We start from the raw sequence: 25,445 nt of genomic DNA, 5'->3' as shown, positions 1-25,445 counted from the left end.
CGCGAGGCGCGTCTCCCTCGCGAGCTCGGTGAAAGGATTTGGCGCCAGGCGGGTCCTGCTCTGCAGCTGCCGCAGCCGCACGCGCCCGCCCCGGACATCGCCTCGCGCCCCCGGCCGCCCGCCAGCCCGCAACCGCCGCCCGCCCGCGCCGAGCCGAGCCGCCCGCCCGTCCGCGCAGGCCCCGCGCCCCGCGCCGCCATGAGCTGCTCGCCCGTGAACGTGAAGAAGCTGAAGGTGTCGGAGCTGAAGGAGGAGCTGAAGAAGCGGCGCCTGTCTGACAAGGGCCTCAAGGCCGAGCTCATGGAGCGCCTGCAGGCCGCGCTCGACCAGGAGGAGGCGGGCGGCGGCCCTGCCGAGCCGGGCAACGGCAGCATGGAGGAGGAGGAGGAGGAGGAGATGCAGGCGGAGGCGGGCGGGGAGGGCGCCGCGCCGCCGCGCCCCGCCGACCAGGCCGCGGCCTGCGCTGCCGCCGCCGCTGACGACGACGAGGAGGGGCTGGAGGCGGCCGACGGCGACGCCATGGAGCTGGGCGAGGAGAACGGGGAGCGCGCGGGGGCCGGCGGCGGCGCGCTGGCCGAGGAGGAGGAGGAGGAGGAGGAGGAGGACGACGAGGACGAGAACGGCGACGACCAGGGCTTCCAGGAGGGCGAGGACGAGCTGGCCGACGACGACGAGGCCGCGGCCGGCGACGCCAACGGCCATGGCGAGCGGGAGGCGCAGGCGGCGCCGACACCACCGGCTGCGGCCCAGGCCCCGCAGCAGCAGCAGCAGCCGCCGCGCGCCGCCGCCGCCGCCCCCGCCGCCAAGGAGGTGCCCGGCAAAAGCGGCGGCAGCCCCTCGGCAGCGCCCGGTCCCGCCAAGCAGCAGCAGCCGCCGCCGCAGCAGCAGCAGAAAAAAGCGGAAGGCGGAGGCGGCCGCCCCGGGGCGCCGGGCGCTGGCGGTGAGTGCGGGCCCGGGGGTGTGTGGGGGGGGGTTCCCCGGGCGCACGCGCGGGGCCCCGGGGGGAGGGGGGGCGGTGCGTGGGGTCGGTGGGGGAGGAGCCGTTACGCCAGGCCGCGCAGTGGATGCGGGGGGAAGGGGGGGCGGCCGCGCGCTGGGCCCCGCGGGGGGAGGGGTGGTTCCGGAGGGGCCGCTGGGGCGCGCTGTATTGTGCAAGCGAGGCTCTGGGCGGGCGTGACGTCACTTCCGGGCTGGGCGCTGCACGGGCTCGCGTTTGGAAGGCTCCGTACAATGGAGGCGGGAGGGGGTGGAATCCCCCTCTCCGCGCGCAGCGCTGCGCCCCGCGGCCCGGGTACCAGCTTCTCCTCTCCTCTCTTTTTTTTTCTTTTTCTTTCCATTTTTTTTCGTGCTTTTTCTTTATTTTTCCTAAGCATTTAGAGCCCCTGCAAGCCTGGCAGGCTTGCTTTGGTGCGGCATTGTCTTTGTTACAGCTCACCACCCGTTTAAGTAAATAACTGCCCACTGCTTTCTTCACATTTATTTGGTTTTTCCTGCAGTTTTTTGTCTTTAAAACATGGGTGTGCCCTGTTGTGTGTGTCGTCGTCTCCCCCCCCCCCCCCATGTCTCCAACAAGAGCTTAATAGGCAGGCTCAATGTTTTCTAGTTGCTTAAGGAACTTCTCTGTTTCTTAAGTCTGGAATTGGATGCTAAGGGAAATTTGAATTTTTTAAGTGATGGGCCCCCGCCTGCCCCTTTTAATCAAGAAAATGTAACAATTACTTGAAATTTCTCTTTGCAGGAGATGCTAAACCAGAACAAAAAGTTGGCGAAAAGAAGAGGGGTGTGAAGAGACCACGTGAAGACCATGGTCGTGGATATTTTGAGTACATTGAAGAAAACAAGTACAGCAGGTAGAGGAGCTAATGTTATGCTGCACTTCGGCATCTGTTTGAAGTGACTCTGTTAAAGAACTTTAGTTGCATTTTATTTATTGTGTTTTGTTTTCAGGGCCAAATCTCCTCAACCTCCTGTTGAAGAGGAAGATGAGCAGTTTGATGATACAATGGTTTGTCTTGATACTTGTAAGTAAAGCTACTCTTTCTTACTTTCTAGCAATGTAGGTATTGGGGTATATTTCTAGTTTTAAACTAGCAACCTTCATTGTAGTTGGTTCTGTCCCCATTGAAAATGATTTACATGGAATTTTAATGTCCTTTTTCTTGCTTTTATGATGCAAAAAGTAAGAAAAACCTAATGGGGGTGGGGGGAGTCAGGGAGAGACGGACAAACTTTAAAGGAAGGACAATAATACAAACTCCTCCAATTTTGCTGTAGATACTTGGAGTGAAAGGCAGCGTTTCAATTTTGTATTTAAAAGGGTATAGTAGAACTAGCCCATAATACTAATCAGCTGCCAAAATAATGGAGAAAATAGGTGTTTAATGAAAGCATAAAACCATAGGCAAGCCAACCAAGTTTTTCTTGGTAAGTTTGAGAACTTAGTTTTGCAGTCTTTTGCACAGGGTCTTACAACTTTGCTGACTTGCAGGAAGGGAAAACTTCTTACACTTCCAAAGCTGTAAGTGCAAGTAGTAAAATGTTATGTGAGGGAAACTAAGGGCTCATTCAACTGCAAAATTAAAAACAGACCATTGGCTTATAAGTAGTAGGCTGTTACTTTGTTTGTAAAGCACTGGCAATCATGTGAAAGTGGGAAGCATGTTAGTCCATAGAATATAGTTTTTGTATTTGCATGCAGATTTTTGTGCAACGTTGACAAGCCTTAACTAGAATTAAGGAAAATGCTTCATTTCTTGAGCTAGCTATAATGTTAATGCTGAAATGTTTCACTTGCTTTATGACCTGAAACAAATTTACGCTAGTGTGCACATGGGTAAGTGACTAATCCAGAGAGTCAAGTCCTTAGTGTGCTATTGAGGACAACTTTTTATAACTCCTTGGGAAATGTGACCAGTTGATAGCATCCAGTGGTGTAATGAAGAAACTACAAGTGGACAGTTAGACATTTCTTGTAATAGCTGAAATGTCTAGAACTTGAATATGGTAGCTAAACTACCTTGTCAGTTAAAACTTACTTGTTGCAATTTAATGGCTGCAAATGAATAGCCTTTATTTCAGTAAGTCACATGCTTTTAATACTTGCTGATAGTAAGGAGTGATAAAAAAGAGACTTTATAATTTGGTTTACTTACTCTGCATTTTTTACAGCATTTGTATATGTGGTGGTTTCTCCACTTCAAGCTGCTCTTAAATGGGTTAAATTTGCATTTATAATACCTGACAGTACAATATATAGTATGTTTCAGGGGTAGCACAGACCAACTGCAGATGCTTCATCAGCCTGAAGTGTGTTTGTGCCCAAAAGCTTGCTAAGAAGAATTTTTTCCAACTATTTGAGTTGGTTTAATAAGATATCCAATTTACCCAAAGAACTTGTCTGCATATATAGTAGTATTTGAAACTTCAACTTGAAAACTACCCAGCTACAAACAGCTGATATTTGCTTAACTATTAAGCTGTCAAGTTATTCTTAATGATTGTCAGCTGCTGTCTTCTGTTCAAAACAGCTTGATAAATACTTAAAGCTTTATTATGTCTGGTATATATTACACTAGAGGCCTATAGTTTGAGGGGAAGGAGGGGGCAGTTGAACACACAGTAGCATCAAAACATTGTCACTCTTGAGCAGGTAGGTTTTGGTTTGGTATGAATGCCCCTCTTCCCCCCCCTCCCCCCCCAAAAAAACCCCAACAAATAAACCCAACTAGTTTTAAAATTACCCTGTTATTACATTAACCATTATTGCTTTAATCAAGATGAGTTCTTCTGGGCATCATTGTTCCTGATTGTATGCTTCTCAGAATGGTGCAGGAATTCTAACTTTAAAGCGCTCTTGCTTAATTGTTTTTGTAAAAGAATAGATTAAAACCTACACTGAAAATAGTGCATGTAAGCAGCTTCTCTCTTGTCTTAATAGCAGTTAGTTTTCTGTTGCAGTAATGCATGGAGAGGGGAGGAGGCCAGCTACCAATGTTTTGTTCTTTGATGACCATGGAGGAAAAGAGTTGGGGTTGCAGATCTTGGGAGGAAGGCAAGGATGATGGTTCCATTGAAATAAAGCTTGGTTCCAAAATTGTGGAGTTCTTTATGACCAGAAATATGTAACTTGTGTAAAGCAGTACATTTCCCTTTTTTTTGTTTAAAGTGATCTCTGTCAAATATATGCTGCTCCAATCCAAGTACAACGAAATACAAACTGAAAAGGCAAGACTTGGTAGTTGGGCAGCAGATGTATTTTTGCTTACCATTTATGCATCCCGGGCTTATTTGCCAGGAATAGCCACTCACTTTGGAAACAACTGTTCTGTCTTGAACCTTTTAATTCATAAAGTGTCTGCAAGTTAATTCTCTGGGGGCTTCTGTTATAATACAGGCTTCAGTTTTGGAAATGCTTCTCCAGTGCAAAAGTTCCAGTTGTATTCTATATACTTTTTAGCGGACAGGGAAATTTCAGTACTGGATCCTCTTGGCTCCTCCTTTCCCCCCCTCCCCACTTGTAGTATGATATCTTGCCTCACTAGCCTACCTCTGATTTGGGGGAAATCTCTCTTAAATGGCATGAATTTTTAATCTGACCTTTTATAATGCAGCCTATTTCAAGCAAGTATCAAACCAGTAATACCCTTAACCTTAAACACTGATGCTTGCTTTCTAATGGTCTGCTAACATGTTTGTTGTCATGTTGTAACAAAAAGTCAGAAGGAGAATACCTCATAATGTCCGTAAGTAGTAGATTGACCATATTTAGTAGCTTCCTTTATGAAAAAATGGGGAAATTTAGGCTCCTTTGGGGCATCCTGCTTAGTCAGTTACCTGAGATCCTGCACTGAGAAGGTGCTGCCAGTACTTAAATGGAGTAATTGGCTCAATGGAAGTAGTTTGGAGAGGTGTCCAAAGCCAAGAGCAAGAGGGTCGTGTTAGTCATGCCTGTTGCAGAACAACTTAAAAACAAGTATTTGGATTGGAGAGATTACTGAGAAAATTCTGAAAAATTGTAGCTTTAAGCTGCATGGCAAAATTTTTCTAACATTTCTAAGGCTACACTAAATCCATATATGAGCACGTTAATTTGGTTTAATTTTAAAGGTGCTGGGCATGGCAAAAAACCCTTTGACTAATAGAACTGTTGGTGCATGGCACCTTTGCAAAACAAATATACTTAAATGCCAAGCTTGGTCGCCCACACTTCATCTTGGCTATGAGCTAGCCTGCAAAATTTAGTATTGAAAACAAATAAACTGCAACTTTTATTATATTGCCAGATAACTGTGACCTGCATTTTAAAATCTCAAGAGACCGTTTTAGCGCTTCTTCTCTGACGATGGAAAGTTTTGCCTTTCTCTGGGCTGGAGGAAGAGCTTCCTATGGAGTTTCCAAAGGCAAAGTCTGCTTTGAGATGAAGGTAAATCAGATTAATACTTCAGTGAGGGATAATCTCTAGCATTTGAATTCATTGTTACCGTGATAAATTAGAGTGTAACTGTGGGCATTTCTAATGGGAAGAAATGTAAAATTCACATGCTTTTATACAACTTCTGCTATGGACCAAAGGAACAAATTTCAAAAATAACTTATTTTCAGAATTGCTGTCTTGTTTAGGAAAGCTGTATAAAGACATGTTGTATCTGGTCCTAGTTGTACACCAGAAGGCCACTGAAAGTTTTTATGTGTTTGTATTTCTGTACATCTTACAGTGTTGTAGGTAAACACAAAGGAAAAAATAGTAACTTATTCTAGCAGTTCTTCTGCATACACCTAGTAATCCATTCACATACAGGACTTGTAAATTCAACATTAGAGTGGCCACAGTGGGGAAAACCCCCCCCCAAAAAACAGACAAACAAAAAACACAATATAAAAGGCAGAGAGGGGGTGGAGGACAGCCTTGTGGAAAGTCAGCACCCATATGAGAAATGACACTGTCCCTTATGTGCTGGGAACATAGAAAAGCTAAAATTGATAAGATGCTGTTCCTGGTTCAGCACCAAGTACAGACAGTCTAAAAGCCCAAGGCTAAATTGATTCAGTCTTCCATGCAATTTAGACTAAACCTGCGACTGAACTGATAAGCAAGTGAACAGACAAACTTTTGATACTGGAAGTGCAGCCACATGCCTGCAGTGTCCCAGGTAGGAAGCTGGGGGGTGCTAGAGCACACCTCCCTACTCCGCTGAACCAGACAGCATGGGCCCAGGCTAACCCACCCACCCTGGGGGGAGGGCTTGGAGAGTGGGGGGAGGTGCAAAGCATCCTGGGATGCTGGAGGACTGTGAGTTAACTTGAATCTGGAGAGGATCTAGGACAGAAGTTCAATAAGCCGGTTTACCCTAAATCAGTTAAACCACTTTCAAAATGACCAAAGTCAGTTTAAGATAAGCCTGGATGGATGTAGTATCAGACTTGTGCGCATTGAACTTCCGCTGTGTTACAAACTTGGATCATTTTATACCAGATTATATGTCATTTCTGTCCCTGGCCTAAATCAGTCAAGAGCCAAAACTGAACTTCTTTGCACATTCCATATATGGTTCATTTGTTCTCCTTTCTCAAGGCCCCTGGCAAGCAAATACCTATCCATCCATTTTTCTCAGACTTCTCTAGCTGCTGTTTTTGTTGCTTGTAACTGGAGCAAAGTGAAATTGACTTGTTATTTAAGTCAGTCTTACTCTAAAATTGTTGAATAGTTAACAGCTGATAGGATGTTGTTCAATTTTCACTTTGATCAGCATTTTGCTATGTTGTAGCTATTGTAAATGTATGAAACTTGGTTGTCTACAGCTGTGAAGATGGTCACTTTTTGCATCTATGGATAAAACTTAGTTTGCCTATACTTAGTGAAAGCGGTGCTTGCCTGAGAGCTCTAGTTCACTAGGAGCTTTTCAGTGTAATGCTTCTAAAGAGGAGCTTTAGGTTATTCCTTCATCACTGTAGATCCACTGACTTATTTTTCTTCATCTAATACTGTATTTTAAGTTGCATTTATTGGCTAGAAAGAGATGTGAAAGAACATTGCACCTTTTTGTCACTGACCCAGAAGATGAAGACACTTAGCTTCCAAGAGTTAACTTTCATAACTCTGAATGACCTAGTCTTTTCTGGAAGGTGTTATTAGATTATTCATACTTAGTACTTGTGGTCCAGTGCTCACTGTAGGCTCCAACAGCTTATACCATGAGCTGATTTTGCTTGGATTTGATATTATATATCACTTTTTTTTTTTAATTTAAAAACAGATTACAGAGAAGATTCCTGTTAAACATTTGTATACAAAAGACATTGATATACATGAAGTGCGGGTTGGCTGGTCACTCAATACAAGTGGAATGTTGCTTGGTAAGATAACTAAATATTTAGCTTGTTGCAAAATGGTTTAAATAATCTGTAACCTTATTTTTGATGACCACTTGACTTGACTTTTGTAGCTCCTATTGTTGGGGATAACTCTTCGATTATAGTAAGGAAGAGGCACTTCATCGAGTGTTTCTCTGGACTTGGGCAAGTTTCTATGGACTTTAATAAATTGGGGCCAAACAAGTTGGCTCTTAAATATTAGAGGAGTAAAAGTTGTCTGTCTTGATTGTTATCAGTTATGTAATCTCCTAATAGTAAAGCGTTGAAATGTCTGAGTAACGTAATTTATAACAGTGTGTTCTGTATCTACTCTGACATCAGTAGGAATGGCATAACACTGACTTGAAATGAGAGAGAAACTTGTTGAATTAGTAGTAAAAATCAGTATTTTTACTTTACTTCTGGAAGCAAGCAGGCTATGAGAATACATTCCAACAAAGGAAAATTACTACTTCTCACAAGTGTAAATACTTAAATTGCTTTGTGTCACTGCTAGTGAGGCACCACCATTGCAGAGAATATTTGAGAATTCCTATCTTTTTGCCCAATGCACTCATTTGTGTTGGCTCTCAAATATTTTTAATAGGTTTTAGATCTTGTATCTGCTTTCTTTACCCTCTGTTTATGCTTTCTTGAGCGGGGGGAGGGAGAGATTTGTAGTATTATACAAATTCAAACTTTGAGTAACTGTTGGTGATCAGCAACTTAAATTATTCTAGCTGTTAACTTTTACTGAAACTAAATCTAGCAGTAGGATGTGATCACTCACTAAGGTAAAGTGGGAGTCATAACTTAGTTTGAAATGAATTGTAGTGTAAGAACTTCAAAAATATAGTAAAACAGTCAACCTGTTAAAACACCAGCATACTGAAAAAAAAAAATCCAGCTTGCTTTATACCATTACTGGTTTCTGCTAATTTTTGATGTCTAGCTGCAATTCCTGCGGCAGCATCTGTTCTGTAGGAGATCTAAAATTAGGTACAGCTTAGCTTGAATTTTAATACAACACCTTAATGGTACTTGTCAGTGTTCTGAAAAAGTAAATATTCGGTGAACCCAAAGGTTGTAACTAATTGCAGGCTTCTTTAAACTATCCTTTTTTTTTCTCTCAGGTGAAGAAGAATTTTCTTATGGATATTCCCTAAAAGGAATAAAGACATGCAATTGTGAAACTGAAGACTTTGGTGAGAAGTTTGATGAAAATGATGTGATTGCATGTTTTGCTGTAAGTTAATATTTATTTCATTATTTTTTAATATTGGCTCTTCAGACTTTGTTCATGTGGGAGGGGTTAATATGAATCAGTAAAGCAAAATTAAGTAACCTTGCTGGTTAACTTTTACCTTGATATTGCTTAGTATCTACACAGAGGTTAGACGTTATCATCTGTGAGTAGGGAAGCTAAAATGTAGATAAAACAATTAACAAAAAATGTAAACCCTTAAGGTTGTTGTTCATAGCAAGACTTTACACACAGGTAACCTTGACAGTCTTGAGACCCCCCCCCCCCCAAAAAAAACCCAAAAAAAACCAAAAAAAAAACCCAAACAACTTCTAGTCTGTAAGGCTTCTACAGGGAAACTCCAAAGTGATTATTTAGCATGCTGGAATGTCTCTTTTCTCTTTCCCTCTCGAATGCATTAATTTATTTTTTTTCTTTTTTGAACAGAACTTTGATGGTGATGAAGTGGAACTCTCATATTCCAAGAACGGACAGTATCTTGGTGTTGCATTCAAAATCAGTAAGGAAGTTCTTGCTGGAAGGCCACTCTTTCCACATGTTCTCTGCCACAACTGTGCAGTTGAATTCAACTTTGGTCAGAAAGATGAACCCTACTTTCCTGTTCTTGAAGAGTACGCCTTCATTCAGAAGGTTCCACTAGAAGATCGGGTTCGTGGACCAAAGGGACCTGATCAAAAGAAAGATTGTGAAGTAAGTCTGATATAATTTACCTTGAGAACAAACCTTTTAGAGGCAAGATTTTCTAACTTGGTCCTTTTGAAGATTCATTTCTTTGTGCTAGTGCTCCAAAGGTGTTTTGGGTTTGTTTTGTTTTTTTTACTCTGATGTATCTATTTGGATTCATCCTCCCTTATGCCTTCTTATGTTCCTTTTGTTGTTCAAACCCATTTTAATTAATGTAACCATACAGAGGCTATGGATAAGTCTAACATAGTATTAAACCATTTTAGATGGTATGGAGGGGTATGTAACCACTGTGCATCAGCTTGAACTAATGTAACTTTATCTGGTCCTATATAGCTGTAGTTGAGCTAAATCACTAACTTTAAAGCTATTTTATCAGATGTAGAGTTAGTGGTTTTGCTTAGTGGAATTGAGTAGATACATTAAACAGTTACAGTGGATCAGTTATAGACACCTTTAACTTCATGTTTCTGTGAGAAAGTGCCCATTAAAGGCTCCCCCCCCCCCTTTTTTTTTTTTTTTTTTTTTCATTTAAGATTCCACTTAAGCTGTGTAATAATATCTTAATTGTCTTAATAGGTAGTAATGATGATTGGCTTGCCTGGAGCTGGAAAAACAACATGGGTCACCAAACATGCAGCAGAGAACCCTGGAAAATACAACATCCTTGGAACAAATACTATTATGGACAAAATGATGGTGAGTCATAGTTATGCATGAGTGGGGTCCGCCACCCAAAAAAAGAGACTAGCTGGAAGTAGACTAAGCTTCTTAATTTTAATGTAATGTCTTGTTTTAAATACTACATCTCTTATTTGGTTGACTTGTTAGTGCATGCTAGTTAGAACTAGTGGTCCAGTGGCTAAGTTAGTTTCTGTTCTTTACTCTGTTTTTGTAAAATGTTTCTAACTTACTTCAATTTTTACCAAATCTGTATGATCAGCACTTCCTTCATTTTGGGAAATTTTTCTGTAGGTTGCAGGTTTTAAGCGGCAGATGGCTGACACTGGAAAACTAAACACGCTGTTGCAGAGGGCTCCACAGTGTCTTGGCAAGTTCATTGAGATTGCTGCTCGTAAGAAGCGGAACTTCATTTTGGATCAGGTATAGGCTTCAGTTTGAGAAGTTGTTTTTTCTTTTTTTTTTTATATTAAATCTTGGGTTAGTTAGAATAGAATGATTAAGTGAGATGCAAATTAGAATCTATTGCTTTATTAAATGAACTCAGTCACTTCCTTGAATGTCTCATTGAGTCAAACAGTTGAGTTTGTACAATAAACATTTTCTCTTGCTACAAATGATGAAGTTTAAGTTTCTGTGAAATTATGGGGCTTAAGGGGGGGAATAGTGTTGACCCCATTTCAGTTGTAAGATTGTGTAACTTTACATATGTGACCTCTTTACTTCCACTTACCTGTAAACTTCATTGCAAGTTCTTGTACAGATGTGAAGTCTATACACCATAAGTTTGACTTCCTTTTAATTTTGACATGACAGCTACGTGTAGTAAGTTACTGCATTTTTTTCAGACAAATGTGTCTGCAGCTGCGCAGAGGAGAAAAATGTGCCTGTTTGCAGGCTTCCAGCGCAAAGCAGTTGTTGTTTGCCCTAAAGATGAAGACTACAAGCAAAGAACACAAAAGAAGGCAGAGGTGGAGGGAAAAGATCTTCCAGAGCATGCAGTTCTCAAAATGAAAGGCATGGAACAATCCTATACTGTACTTTAGGATGCTGAGTATCTATTTCAAAGATTAATGTAAACTCTTAGACTTCAAATTTACTTACCTTTAAAATGGCTACTTAAAAAAAAAAAACCAACAAAAAACTGGAAGACTATTGTAACTTTTGTATGACAACACTATACTGTGTTCCCTCTGCTGCAGTCCTTAATGTTACTTAGTTATGTTAATATGCTTCATGCAGATGCACAAAGCTGTCTTGATGTAAAGTTGCCCTATTTAAAAAGTTAACGTTTGGCAGACACTGGTATACTGAGTGGAGGTTTAAAAAATTGAGTAGGTAAATGTTTGAATGGTACTGGGAACTCCTTGACTATTTTTTTCCCCCCCTTGTCCTTAAGTATTTTGTCTTTACGTTTTAGAGTTTTCGGTTCCTGGAATTTCCTCCCTATGTTTCATAGGAAGGGTGAGTTATGGGTTTTATTGTATCTATAGATATTGAACACTCAGTGTCTTCTCCCTTGTAGGGAACTTCACACTGCCAGAGGTAGCAGAATGTTTTGATGAAATAATCTATGTAGAGTTACAAAAAGAGGAAGCCCAAAAGCTCTTGGAACAATATAAAGAAGAAAGTAAAAAGGCTCTTCCCCCAGAAAAGAAACAGAACACTGGTTCAAAGAAGAACAAAAAGAGTAACAAAAATCAGTTCAGAGGACAGAGGGGACGCGGAGGATTCAACATGCGTGGCAACTTCAGAGGAGGTGGTAAGCCTAGAAACATGTTACATTTGTTAAATGGTATGTTGAGGAAATATTTTATAATATTTTTAAATGCAGAATACTCGTTACGGCTATGCTGGGGAAAATACCGACTCCTATTTTGCTTCAAGTTGAGGTCAAATAGTTTAAATTAACAAGGTAGCTTTCTTATTAGTGTTTAAATCCTGAAACAGTCTTATTCACATGGCTTGCTGAATCTTGAATCTTCATTTTTGGATTTAATAGTTAATTGTACAGCACATCTGTTGCATCTAAAGCCCTCACATAAAACATCAAAAGATTATCTATTTAGGTATTTACCTTGAAGTTCATTTACTTGGATAAGTCAATAGAGCAAAAGAACTTCCTTTCCCTAGATATAAGACTTGGCAGTTAATTGAAGTCTTGTATTGAGGATAGATTGTTCAAATGCAGCTGTTTAACTTTTTTTTCCCTCCCCAAACAGTACCTGGGAATCGTGGTGGATACAACAGAAGGGGTGGCAATATGCCTCAGCGTGGAGGTGGTGGTGGAGGTGGTGGTGGTGGTAGCAGTGGTGCCATTGGCTATCCATACCCTCGTGGTCCTGTTTTTCCAAGCAGAGGTGGCTATTCAAACAGAGGAAATTATAACAGAGGTGGAATGCCCAACAGGGGGAACTACAACCAGGTAATGTGTATTATAGCTCAACTTGGGTATTCAAACATTAGCTTCTTTTATTATAGAGTCTTTCAAAGAATTGTATGTTTGGATACCAAAGTACACTAATTCACAGTGACCGAACAGAAACCAATCCTTTGGTACAGGGTGGTAGCATAGAAGTTTGTTAATTGTTCTTGTTTGTTGCTTTTAATGTATGTGTGAAATTCTAGCATCCTAGTACAGTGCATGTTGCCTACAATTCCAAATACAGAAGTGGCTCTAAACATCAGTGAAAAATGCGTAGAGCTCATGCAACTAGTCTGGTAACTCACAAGACTGTCTGGGTTTAATAGGAATACAAAGTGTTTTAGTACTGGTGTCTTTGCTATCTACCTAGAATGCAGCTGAATCAGTACACATCTTCATAGTGTATTCCTGCAGTGAGTGCTATACATGCCAAAAGCAGTTAAACTGTACCGTCCTGCCTCAGTTCTCCCCATCCACTAGTTTTTATGCAGGCTCAGGAGAAACTGAGGCTGTTCTTTACTGCCCTGGGGAGTAATATATGATGTACAAGCTTCACATTAATTAACCATTTAAGTTTTGTAACCATTGAAATTTTGTGAAACAGCTTCTGCGTTAAACTGAAAGAGACACTACCTGAGAGAAGAGTTTGTAAAGAAACATGTAATAGTTGAGCATACATTTACACTAATTTTAATAAACAATGTAAATAAATATACTTCTGTTGTGGAGTATATGGAGACTTTGTTTTGTGAAAAGTTTGGGAGCTGCCTTATCCAGACTTCAAAAAAAACCGAACAAAAACCCCAAAACAAAACCAAAAAACCTAGTTACAGCACATATAGACTACTATCCTTGCCTCCCAGCTGTACAGCTGGAAGGCACCCTCTAATCTTTTTTCAAATAAAGGAGAAAATAACGGAAGGAGCAAAATAAATGTGTTGATACTATTCAGTCATTTAACTTCTTGACAGCAGTGCATATCTTGCTTGAGCTCAAAGGGCATACTAAGCCCAATCTTAATGTAGGCAGGAGAGACAGGTCGAAGTGAACTTTTCTTTAGTTAAGATGCCTGTTGTCTGACTGTAGGAGTTCATTGTCTTGGGCATTCTTACAGTCGTGAAACTTACTGAAAAGCAAAACAATATGTTTAAATGAAATTTGTTAATTGTTAAAGACTTTGTAACAGTTGCCTCTGTCAAAACTGTCATAAGTATTTAATTGCCTGTGATCAATAGACTTGATGTATTAAAAAAAGTAGGTTTTGTTTACCTTGGATTGTTGAAGAGCCAGTAGATGGAGCCCAAGCTAATAAACCTAGTTCATAGAGTTGCCTATGATGTTAGGCAAAAATACTGCTTTTTCTGTTTTGACAGCAACTCTCAAATACTACTTCATAGCATAGCTTGTATCTGAAACTTGGTCGACTTCCCTGCCTTCTATTCGTAATGGCATGTATGTATTGCATGCCATTTTGCTGTCTACATGCCTATGTAGACAGCAAAGACATAATGTCATGTATGTATTCTGCCTCGTCCGAGCAGAAACTATCCTTATAGCAATTTATGACACTTGTTTCCCTAAAACAATAGGGGGAGAGCATTTTTAGCTTTCTTAGTGCAGTTTAGCTTCTGGAAATAGGAAGTGTGACAATTGAGCTAAATACTTGTGAGACACTGTAAGGTTTGTAGAAGGACAGATACACTGGATTTTAAAACCTTGCGGTATGGGCTAAACAGATGCAGGTGCTCCTAAACTTTCTTTTTTTGTTACAGAATTTCAGAGGAAGGGGAAATAATCGTGGCTACAAAAACCAATCTCAGGGCTACAACCAGTGGCAGCAGGGTGTAAGTAACAACATCTAAGATCTTCCCGTAAGCCATAGGAATTTGGCTGTTACTTTGCACAAGATTGTGTATAATTTCAAATATCCATACGGATGATTTGTCAGGTGAAACTAGATCGTAAAATCTTGCTATAATTTCAGGCAGTATATTGTCTTAATTTCTATTCAGAAAGCCTAGAATATCAAGATAGATAGAATCTGATGCCCACTACCTTGAATTTGAGCTGCTGTTTATTAATGTTAGTGGTAGTTACAGACTTGGATTCACTGGATATTTTATAATATGCCACTATATGTTTTTGGAAAACTACTGCCAAATGAAAGTTCTTTTAAAATGCTTGTCTTAGTCTAACTTGTATATACCTATTTAAAGTAGAAAATGAGGTGGAGGTAATATCTAATTTTAAAATTAACTATTTCTGTCCATCTGTTGCAGCAATTCTGGGGTCAGAAGCCATGGAGTCAGCATTATCACCAAGGATATTATTGAATACCCAAATAAACGAACTGATACATATTTCTCCAAAACCTTCACAAGAAGTCGACTGTTTTCTTTAGTAGGCTAACTTTTTAAACATTCCACAAGAGGAAGTGCCTGCGGGTTCCTTTTTTAGAAGCTTTGTGGGTTGATTTTTTTTTCCTTTTTTTTTTTTTTTTTTGTACATTTTTAATTGCAGTTTTAAAGTGATTCGTAAGAGAACCTCAGCATTGTGCACGATAAGAGAATGTGTCAGTATTTCAGGGTTCTACATTTTATCTGTAAAATGTGACTTTTTTTTTTTTTTTACCACAACAAAAGTAAAACGTTGCTTTGTATCTGGTGTCTTCTTATTAAAAATTTTTTTTTTCTTTTTCCCCCTTCGCCAATTTCTGAGAAACAGTCGTGAGTCACTGTCCAATACAATAGAAATGTTAGCAACCAAATTCATGTAGAGGCTTATAGTGGCCCTCATGAATATCATGAGACTGTAAAAGCTCATATTACACTCCATCCTCTCTATGCCGTTTCTAAGGGGGGAGGGGGGCAGATTTGGGAAGCAAAAGTTTTCTGGCAATAACTAGAAAGGCTTTTTGTAACTTTGGAGTGCTGTAAAACTGGGGACAAAGAGGAAATCCAGTGGTAAATAGTGAAGGTGGAGTGCATGTAGAAGAGCTCTTAAAGTGTAAAACTTGGTTGCATTATTTGTGGAGGCTCAAACTTGTGAAGGTACAACATCATAAATTCTTTTCCATTTGTTCTGCATTTTGATTCTGAAAAGAAGCTGGCTTTGTCCATTTCTTATTAAACAAAACTTGTTGTAAATCAGTTGTCTAATGGGATCTATATAAAGTTAGCTGTGTGTCTGTAACCCTTTCCCCAGAAAATACTGTATACCTAGTGTGCTTGTAGTAGTTACTCCACCATTTTGTAAGCTAATGAAACTGTGAGTCACCCATTTTATATCTAATTTTTAATCATGTCTATTCTCAAATGGGTGTATCTCCTTAGCCTGCTGATTTCCTTTTCTCTTTAAAAAAGTGGGTGGAGAAATTAAACTTTAGACGTTTGTTTGCAATAAAATAAATTCATTTTACTCTTTGTTTTGGGATTCTCGCCATCAACGGTCTAAAATCCCTTTTAAACTTAAGAGAATGTATAAACACATGTTGGACAGCTCAGTCTTTACTCTGCACACTCAATATTTGTGTTTTAAAAAAAAACTGGTGGCTGTTGTCTGTTTATAAAGACTATATATTCCATATACAGTCCCATACCGTACTTGTGTGTGTTCATGTGTAGGAGAAACATGAACTTTTGCTTTGAACAAGTTTAAAGAGAAAACGTTCAGAGAAGGAAGGAGGAAGCAAAGTCAAGTCTAAGCCTACATAAAATCGTAATGACAATGTTAAGCTAGTTGTCATTCATTCTAGGGATATATTAGATAAGAAAGATGGATGCTGTTGTTACAAAGCTGAAATCTTGGCACAGTTGTAACGCATCTAGTAATCTCCAAGGCCAGAATTTGATAGGCTGTAGGTGTGGTAAAATTCCAGGAAATCTAATATTCTCATACACTTGGAGAATACCTCTACCTTTTTCCTTTTTACATTTCACTTTTTTTTTTCTCCCCCTTGCCCCTTACAACAAAAAATATTGTTTAGCCAAGGGGTGGGTGGAACTTACACTGAGAATTTCTAGAACTTGTTTGAACAGATAATAAAGTATTGATAGGTGAAATACCTATGCCTGCTTTCCACTACCCCTTGCCATAGAAAAAATTACAGCTGTTTTGAGGAGCATTCCCTGCCCCCTGCAATGTACTGCAAAGCATAGTTTTCTAACAAATGCACTAGTCAACATAAGTGTGGGAGATATAACCAGAGTACTTTTTGACAAGACTTGAGAAGTCCCATGTCACTGTTGGCATGAAAGGGAAGTTAAGGGTAGTTTGTTTGTTTGTTTTTTCCCCTTGGAGTTGATCATTTGCTTGTGATTTAGGAAAATACACAAAGCCCTTCAGCATTAAACATAAGCATGCATTAACAGTGGATGTACCAAAGAGTGTCTAATAATGAAAGGTACAGCTGAATGCTTGCAGTGCTGGAGAAGTCTGCAATTTTTTTTCCTGCAGAAATAAGTATCTCTAATTTTTCCTTTTATGAAAAAACAACAAACTCTTCTAATGTATACTGTCACAATTTGTGGTTTCACAAATTGCCAGAAAAAAATGCTCCTAAAACATGGAGAAAACCATTCACTACTTAGAATATGGAATGTGTCTTAAAATTGCTTTTTGGAAGCTTTTGCTGCTTCATAGTATTTTTTGTTTTAATATAAACTCAACATTTGAAATTTAACTAGTCCAATTTATAATGCATAGAGCTGGTATGTTTAAGTGGAATGGATCCTGCACAAATGTGATAATGCAGAATTAGCTTGTTTATAAATGTCAAGCTTATCTCGGGAGTAGTATCTGACGAAGTTTAATGCATACTATTTCTAGTGCTATAATGCAAGCTAAAAGGATAAATTCTCTAGAAATTAAAGAGCTAATTCTAATTACTTTCCCTTGAAACAACTTACCATTCAGTACTTGCTACAGTTTTTCTCTCTTGCCATACATCTTTTTGAGATTACTTTTTTGTCACTGAAAACACTTGCTGTTTGTCAACACAGTACCACTGAAGGGACCCACCTTTGTAGCTCACTTTAACACTAGTGTTACCAGATCTAATGTACTTAATATGTAATCCCCTCTCAACAAAAACATTAGCCTCTTATAAGTGACTCCTGTTTGCTTATGAAATGGCTAGCTTTCCAAGAATTGTGTTTTCAGTCCACATGCACTCCTTTTAAAGCAAAGGAAAACTAGCATTGAGTTGATTATATATAAATACTATTTCAACAAAGAGTACAAACTACAGCTGCCTTCTGCTAAAGGGAAAAAGATTAGCTATTTTGTTAAAATGGGTAATTCCTTGAGCATGCTATAAAGCCTTGTTTACACCAGGAGAAAGTAATACTTCTGTTAGAGCAGCTGCATTGCTGCTAGCAATCGCATGACAGTGACAAAAATGAGCTATTTTTATCCTGGCAGGAAAACTGGTGGATCTGCAGTAATAGCATAGTACCAGTAGACTTTCTAAACGTGTATTGTAGGCAGTTAGAGGCTTAAGTTCTCTCTTGCCAAATGCTATAAATTCCAGGGAAATACAGGATATGGATGATCAGGTTTTTCTGCCCCCTCCCCCAGTTCAGATACAGTCTTTAGGTTTATCTACTGGACCTGCTATGTAGATATTTTCTACTTTTATGTACCATTTGTGGTCTTCTACCTGTGGTTGTACACAACCCTGCCTTACAAAATCAGTTGGATACCTATGCATGTGGTGGTTTGTGTTTGTGTTTTTCTTTTTTAAATGCTGCAGGGGTGGTAGTGAAACCATGGGAAGATGCCCAGAAATACTTTGTATAAACAGAGCATGAAAATTCTGGCAATATCAATTCTTTTACACACACTTCTATGGCAAATCTTTTAAAACGCCAGTGTGAAATAAGAATTAAACTTAAGATCTTGGTTTGCCAGACTGTGTTACCACTGAGTTGTGAAAAGCCTGGCAAGCAGGGAGTGGCCTGGTAAACAGTAGGTTTTTGAAATCACATGGTGTTAATCACTTGCCAGACTAGTTTGTTTAACCTGCCACACTTGACCTTGCCTGCACTATGCAAGAGAATTCTTACTTGAACACAGGTGTCAGTAAATGATTTTGGCAATTTGGAACTGAAAAAGAAATGACATACTGAAACTGGGTTTATCTTGGTCTCTGCTTACTACAGGAGTGTGCAGTAATAATTTTATTTTGTTCAGCCACGAAAATTGTCACCATGTGTAATAGCATCTACATTTCCGACCTGGTTGTCATTTCTTCTTAGTTGCTTCATACAGGAATTTATTAGAACTGGTATTTTGGTGTAAAATACCTTATTGGTTCTGGAAATATGATAGCGGGGCTGCTTGTTGAAAATCAGCGAATTTCCAAGTCTTCCAGGAGTGATCCAGTTATGCTATCTAAATCTGTAGCACTTGCTTTCCTCATTGAGATGCTTTTCCTGCTTTGATAGACACCTGTTGAAGCCATCCTTCTAACAACCCCCCCCCTCCCCCCAACAGTTTAGGAGTCTCTAAGTTAATGTTTTCTGAAAATAGAACTTCAAACCAGTTCAGAAATCGAAGTGAATTATAGCAGGGCATGCATTACTTAGATATTACAGAAAGTGCAAAGGAACCTGAAGGTTGATTGTATATTGGCACTTGAAAAATGTGGGAGAAACAATGGAGTGTTTTACAGAAAGTAGTTTAGACTAGCAATGGTAATCTGGAGTGAGGTCAAGTAAGGATGGACAGCAACTGGGTGACAACATTCTTTTGAGAGAAAATAGACATTTCAAGAGTTGCTTTTAAACTTTAATACGTTACCAAACCAGCCCCGGAAAAGTTTAAAGCAAGCCTGTGAGCCTTTCAGTGCCCCTTTTTGTGATGCAAAGTAAACCATGGTTCTGGACAATATGGCTGCATTTGTTTGAGGGATGAAGACTTTTTCGTAGAGCAAGTTGCATCAAACCATGGTGACTTGAGTATTATGTAGCTTCTTTCTCTGGCTGTAGTAATTGAGGCACCAGCTGTCTGTTCCTTGTCACTGTGGGCCTTTTTAGAGCTGCAACAGTTGTACAAAATCAGTCAAGGGGAAGAGTGACTTGGATACTCCCTTTGACACTTCTCCTTTCCAGTTCACAAACGGAATGGCAGGAATTTACCGCAATGAACAAACAGCTGTGTGATCTCTATCGCTTAGAATTTACAACAAAGGCTTTTTAACTTACTGTATTTTGTTTAGTCTCCTTTATGGAAGTAGAATAAGGTTCATAAATTCAATTTCATTTTATGCTTTCAATATCAGTCCTTGTATATGAATATTAACTTAACACTTATCCAGAAAGTTTTGTTAAAAAGTGCTAGGATCAGAATTGTTTCTATAAAATCATAAAAAAATAGGGATGGAAGGACCTTAGAAAGGTAAGTAGATCAGCCCCCTGCTAAAGGCAGGATCACTCCTGTTGAAACCAGTTTAGATAAGTTGTTTGTCTAACCTGCTCCTGCTTTCCAAGGTTATGGATACCACAACTAGGGCTGCGCGAAGCTTTGGTCGCTGATTCAACTGGACAGAGATTTTGCCTGATTTGGTAGCTGAATCTCCGAATCTACATTGAATCAGGAGACCCTTTAATTTCTCTGAATCGGATTGGAACCCTCCAAATCAATTCAGAAAGATTCAATGATTTGGCCATAAACAGCTTTTTTTTTTCTATATACCTCAAGGTACCTGGCTCAGTGACTGGTGCCTCCCAGGTCTGGAGGGGCACGTGGGGTCCCCCCCATGGCTGAATGCCGAGCCGCAGGGGGGCCCCCAGCATGCTCTCCAGTGGATCAGGAAGTGGACCGAAACTACTTCCGGTCCACTTCCAGGTTTGCCGCCAAGCACATAGGATTACGCCCCCTTGCTCCTGTGGGACGCTCCATCCATCCCACCATCGCAGCATTCATGAGTTGTGCCCAATACCTTGAGATATGTAGAAAAAAACATTTAAAGCTGTGTCTATGGCTGAATTGCCGATTCTCTGATTCGGCATCAAATCTTCAGGTTCAGATTTGACTGAATCAAGTCAAGACAGTGATCCGAATCAACGAATTGAATCACTGTCCCTGATTCGGGCTGAATCTGAATCAAATATGGCCTGTTTTGTACACCCCTAGCCACAGCCTCTCTAGGTGGTCTATACCAATGCTTAACCACCTTTTATAGTTAAGAAAACCTTCCTAATATCCAAGCTTAATTTCCTTTGTTGCAGTTTAGGACTGGTTTCTCCTCCTGTCCCCTGCAGCTAATAGAATAGCATCATGAGCCTCCACAGTCACCCCTCAGGTGTGGGAAGACTGCTATTAAATCCCGGTCATCTCTAAGCTAAATAATCTCTGTTCTTACACCTCTTTCTCTGTAAATTGCATTTTCTAGATTTCTAATACTTTTTATACAGCCCCCAAATTCTTTGCAGCACTGCAGCCTAGCCAGTCATGCCTCAGTATCCTCATGTAATTGTTTCATCTTAAGTGCAAGACTTGGCTCTTGTCTTCATTCAGTTTCATTCAATTAATTTCAGACAGTTGTTCCGGGTTATCAAGATCAAGGTTATGGAAGTAAACAGTTAAGATGGTATCTATACTTAAAAACAAGTTAATAGAATTAAAATTGCAAGAGGTAAGAGAGCCAACTGCCAATTTACAAATGTTACAATTTGGTGAGGCACTGGGAGAAGGTGAGAAATTTGAGGATAAACCATGCTGGGCCTTATTCTTTAGCCACTAGACAGTGTGGTGAATGGATGAAGGAGTGGTTATCACTTCAGTCATACAATTCATTCTTCATTTCCCAGTTTTCAGTGACCTTCAATTTACTTGGGTGGCCCTGTAGGTGGTGTCACCATCTTCAGCCCTCTCTACACAAAATAAAATAGGTTTGTGTTTTTTTTATCATGAGAGTGCTAATATAAAATCTTTCTGTTGATTGAGGTAGTTTTAGTTTTACCTTGATGTGCTGTGTAAATGCCAAATACTAGAAAATGTCAAAAATACAAGCATTAAGAAACATGAAAGAATGCTTAGATAAGAAAGGGCAATTTTCCAACGTGCACAGCCTTCTGAAGTATGACCACTGAAGCGGAGGGGAAAGGGCTAAGGTAATCAAATGACAGCTGCTTGCTTCAGGTCCTAGCTGAAGGATTTGGAAGGGGAAAACCAAACCTCCACTAACCTAATTTATAATATCCAGCTTTATAAGTTGGTTCACTCACATACTTTCTCCCTATAAAGGTGACTGGTTTCATTGCATCCAGCAACAATAAGGTAAACCTTTCATTTCAATATGTAGATTTTTATCTGGTAGCTATCTTTTCAGAAAAATGTTTTGTCTTTTCTCACTATAAATGTAAGTTCAAATTTATGCAGTGTTATGCTTCTGAATTAGTTTTTCCATTGACTCTTTCACTCTGAGAAATGTCCACTAGAGTCCAGTGGAAACATATTTGCAAGGGACAGCTGTAAGACCAAGGCTAAAATGGAATTTAGGCAATCTCATTTTTAAAAGTTTAAGCTTTGCTGTTCACTTTCAGTTCTACACGGTCCTTTCATGGGCAAGCTGTCTAGATGAGCTGTTGCAAACTTTTCCTTTATAACAAGAAGGGGGGAGAAAAGTACAGCAGCTATTTCTAATGGTCTGAGAAATAATCTACTCTGGAATCAATTCCTAAGAGCACTTACTGAATTTGAATTTTCACATTGGCATTGGTAAATATTTATTTCCAGAAGGTGGAGCTGGCCCTGTAAATCCATAGGAACAGAACTTAGGCGAGTGCCTTATTGGTTACATTGGTGATTTGCAAGCAGGAGGATATGTACCTTGCAATCCCTTGCAAGGGTGTTAGTGCTGTGTGCAAATATGATTCGGAAGATAAATCCAGAGAATTCAAATAGGAATCTAGTGCTAAAAAAAATCTGACCTGTAATAGTCTTTTTGAGTTCTTTGCAACAGAAGAATTCCTCTATTTTACTTGTCAAAAAAGGAGTGAATGCTGAGAGCTAGCATTTTCTGAGGGGTGGCTTGTGTCTAAACGTGTGGAACCATGGGACAATATGTTCATTTTTTGTTGCACAGTGCATGCTGTGTGCCTATATATATCTTTATGATATAGAATTCTACATATTTTATATCACATAAAAGAAACTATGTTAAGGATATTAAGGTTGCAGAATCAAGTACTGGAACAACGCAAATGTCATATTTCTGGTTGCCCGGCCAACTTGGTCCACTTGTCTTGGCCCTGGCCTGGCCCAGCACACATTCTGTTCCAGTATCTGGGAGCTGAAAGAAACCTTGCTCTACCTGGTACTCCCTGGGATGGGAGAAGTGTCACCATGATGAGTGCCCTGACAGGTCTGGGACCAGTTTCCCTTCATCATTGATTTTACTCAAGAAAATAGCTGAAGAATAACATTTTAAACCTGAGCCCACACCGCTGCCAAGGGAATGGACTGCAATTCATTGACCTCAGCCATAATTTTAAGAACTATGCAAGTATCGTTTGAGCGACAGCTTGTCAGTTAACATGCAGTTGCTTATTGGAACCTGCCTCTGATCAGTGGTTGTTTAGTTGCAGGTCAATGTATGCTGTCTGTCGTCTTAAGTGCACCATCACCACTACTGACAGGCATTTTGTGAATACTCTGATAGGAGAACCCTATGCTTAGTAATGGTTTGACCCTACTGTGATTCTTATGTACTTTCTGTGGGCTGGATATGTAGCTATGAGGAAAAATGCATGCTGTACATCCAGAACTATGAACCAATCTTGAGCTGAAGAAACAAAATGATGAAAGCAAGTGTTACCTACCACCCTGGAGCTGTGAGAATGCACACATGTTGAGTTTCCTTGGATTTAGAATAGAAGAAAGACCCCTTTTCTTCTTTGAAATGAGGAAATAGTAGAAGTAGAAACTTCTTCCACTGAACTCTAATGAAGCTTCCTTCTTGTGTCCTAGAAAAAATAAGACCAGTTCACAGTTCGTAACAGTGTCTTGGGAAAAGGGACCATAAAGAGAAATAAGATAATAGATGGCAGACAATAAAATGGAATTGCTTGTGGTAGTCTTGGATGATGATCCATAGCACCCATCTGTCTCCCACCATGACAGATCTCACCCATGACATAGATGATGCAGCTTCCAAAGACTACATGCTGCCTGGACTGGATGTGAAATGGCTCCTGACAATCCTATCAAATTTGCTTATCTGTTAGAGCAGCGAATGCAGCATGGAGGAAGATTAAAGTTAGTGACCTCAGTATCTTGATGTGATAAATATATTGCCTAGGATTGTAGGAGTGTTCCTTATTCAAAATGGGCTTGAAAGGGGTTATGACTTTGGAGCAAAGGGCTAAACTGTGAATCTCTCAGGGACAGAAGACAGGTCTTTTTAACAGGTGCAGGGGATTTTAAGTGAGGTTGCCAAACAGTTCAGTATCCTCAGAGGAGAAAGTCCTCCATAAATGGTCTGTACATCCTTCAGGATTGCTGATACCATTGCAGTGTCACTGTTGTGATAACTGGCCATTGTATCAGAAACACTCTAGAGCCCTTTCTTGTGCATTTGTAGAATGACGTTGGAAAAAAGGGCCCTATTCTTGGCTCAGTTTTTAAGTAGTTCTGAAATGCAAAGGATATGTAATATGGATACTTATAAAGGTACAGTGAGCTGTGGTAGTTTTTTTTTTTTTTTTAAACTCATTTTAAATGCAGTTGAAAATCAAGTTCCACATCTGTTAATGCTACTAAGAGAGGGGGAGGGAGCAGGCTCTTGGCAGAATCTCCTGAAAATTCCATACTACTTCCTGCTTATCTTTATCCTGGGGTTGTTTTAAATGAGTGTACATGCGAGAGAAGTTTTCATTAAACTTCAGACAGATAAAAATAACTGTCAGTCCCTGGGCAGGGACAAACAGGATTACCCCACCAGGAACAAAAGGCTATTTATTACCCATCTCCATTTTTAAACTTGGTACTACACATAAATCACCTAATTTTAACTTTAAAAAGTTACTTCATTAGAATACAGGAAAACAGAAATATTTTTAAGTTCCTACACAATGGGTCTGTCTACATTTACACCAACTGTCTGCATAATGCAGGTATCAAATTTACACTCAAGTTGGTGTAAGTCACCATATTTACTGCACAGTACAGGCACACATCTACATGTGCACACCCATACTGCACAGTAAGTGCACATGTGTAGACATGCCCAGTTATTTTTTTTCTAATGCTTCAATGAAGAAGTAACTGAAAGGGGTCAGGAGAGAGACATAAATTCGGATATGTTCTTCCCAGAAGTAATGCTACTTCAGACAGGTTTAGCCTGTGATTGTCTCACCAGTTTTATTCAGAGAAACAACCACAGAGGGGTCAGTATAAGTGAAAAAAGGTTATTTTGGCCAGATTATGAGAATTGCTGCTGCAGTAGTAGCGGAGCATGATCAGCAGAATGTTGTTTTGTTTTCAAATGAAGCAATGCGGAAGTATATCATGTTGCACTGAACAATACATCAAACACGTTTCCTAAGGTGAAAGGTTTACACTCTATATAGCATAGGGTCATACAGAAGATCTAGTATCAGACTAGCATGACAAGTGATTATCACAAGTGAAACATACCAAAGTACTGGTTGAAGCTATGTATTCTCTGAAATGACCATGAAAATATTATATAAGAGTTGTCTAAAGGCTTATATGTACCAGTTTGTGATGCACAGCAGCTTTTTAACACCAGTGTTATATCCATCAGTTTACTGTGCTACCTGTTTGTATCCATACATTCTGAGAAAATTGGAGCCAGGGAGGAGGGAATGCCCAGAAGATGTGCACAAAATAACATCTGAGACAACATTCTCTGTGCTGGACGATGTTCCACAGAGCTGGGAGGAAAGGGGCCAGGCTAAACTAGCTATCCAGTTAGTTAAGCCAGGGGTTTCCAACCCCCAGGCCATGGCCTGTTGGCTGCCGGTCTGCAGGAGGGTTGGCTGCCGGACTGGAAGTCTGGAAGTGACCGGGCAT

General features: G+C 40.1%; 1 protein-coding gene across 2 annotated transcripts; it reads left to right on the top strand.

Annotated features, from left to right (window-relative positions):
* The first annotated feature begins 117 nt into the window (after positions 1-117).
* Positions 118-15,821, top strand: HNRNPU (heterogeneous nuclear ribonucleoprotein U). Of its 2 annotated transcripts, none has more exons than XM_059716077.1 (14): positions 118-940; positions 1,739-1,850; positions 1,948-2,021; positions 5,283-5,422; positions 7,254-7,353; positions 8,484-8,596; positions 9,041-9,304; positions 9,878-9,997; positions 10,274-10,402; positions 10,828-10,996; positions 11,505-11,738; positions 12,202-12,404; positions 14,177-14,248; positions 14,684-15,821. In XM_059716077.1, exons 1-14 carry the CDS (start codon positions 199-201, stop codon positions 14,735-14,737), a joined length of 2,526 nt encoding a protein of 841 aa, XP_059572060.1. In that variant the 5' UTR covers positions 118-198; the 3' UTR covers positions 14,738-15,821. The 2 variants fall into 2 exon arrangements, with proteins under 2 accessions (XP_059572060.1, XP_019356095.2); XM_019500550.2 differs by having other exon boundaries at positions 11,505-11,741.
* Positions 15,822-25,445: the final 9,624 nt, after the last annotated feature.

This window comes from Alligator mississippiensis, chromosome 1 (assembly GCF_030867095.1).
Source record: "Alligator mississippiensis isolate rAllMis1 chromosome 1, rAllMis1, whole genome shotgun sequence".
NCBI classification, from domain to species: Eukaryota; Metazoa; Chordata; order Crocodylia; family Alligatoridae; genus Alligator; species Alligator mississippiensis.
This window is presented reverse-complemented; position numbering and strand designations above follow the sequence as displayed.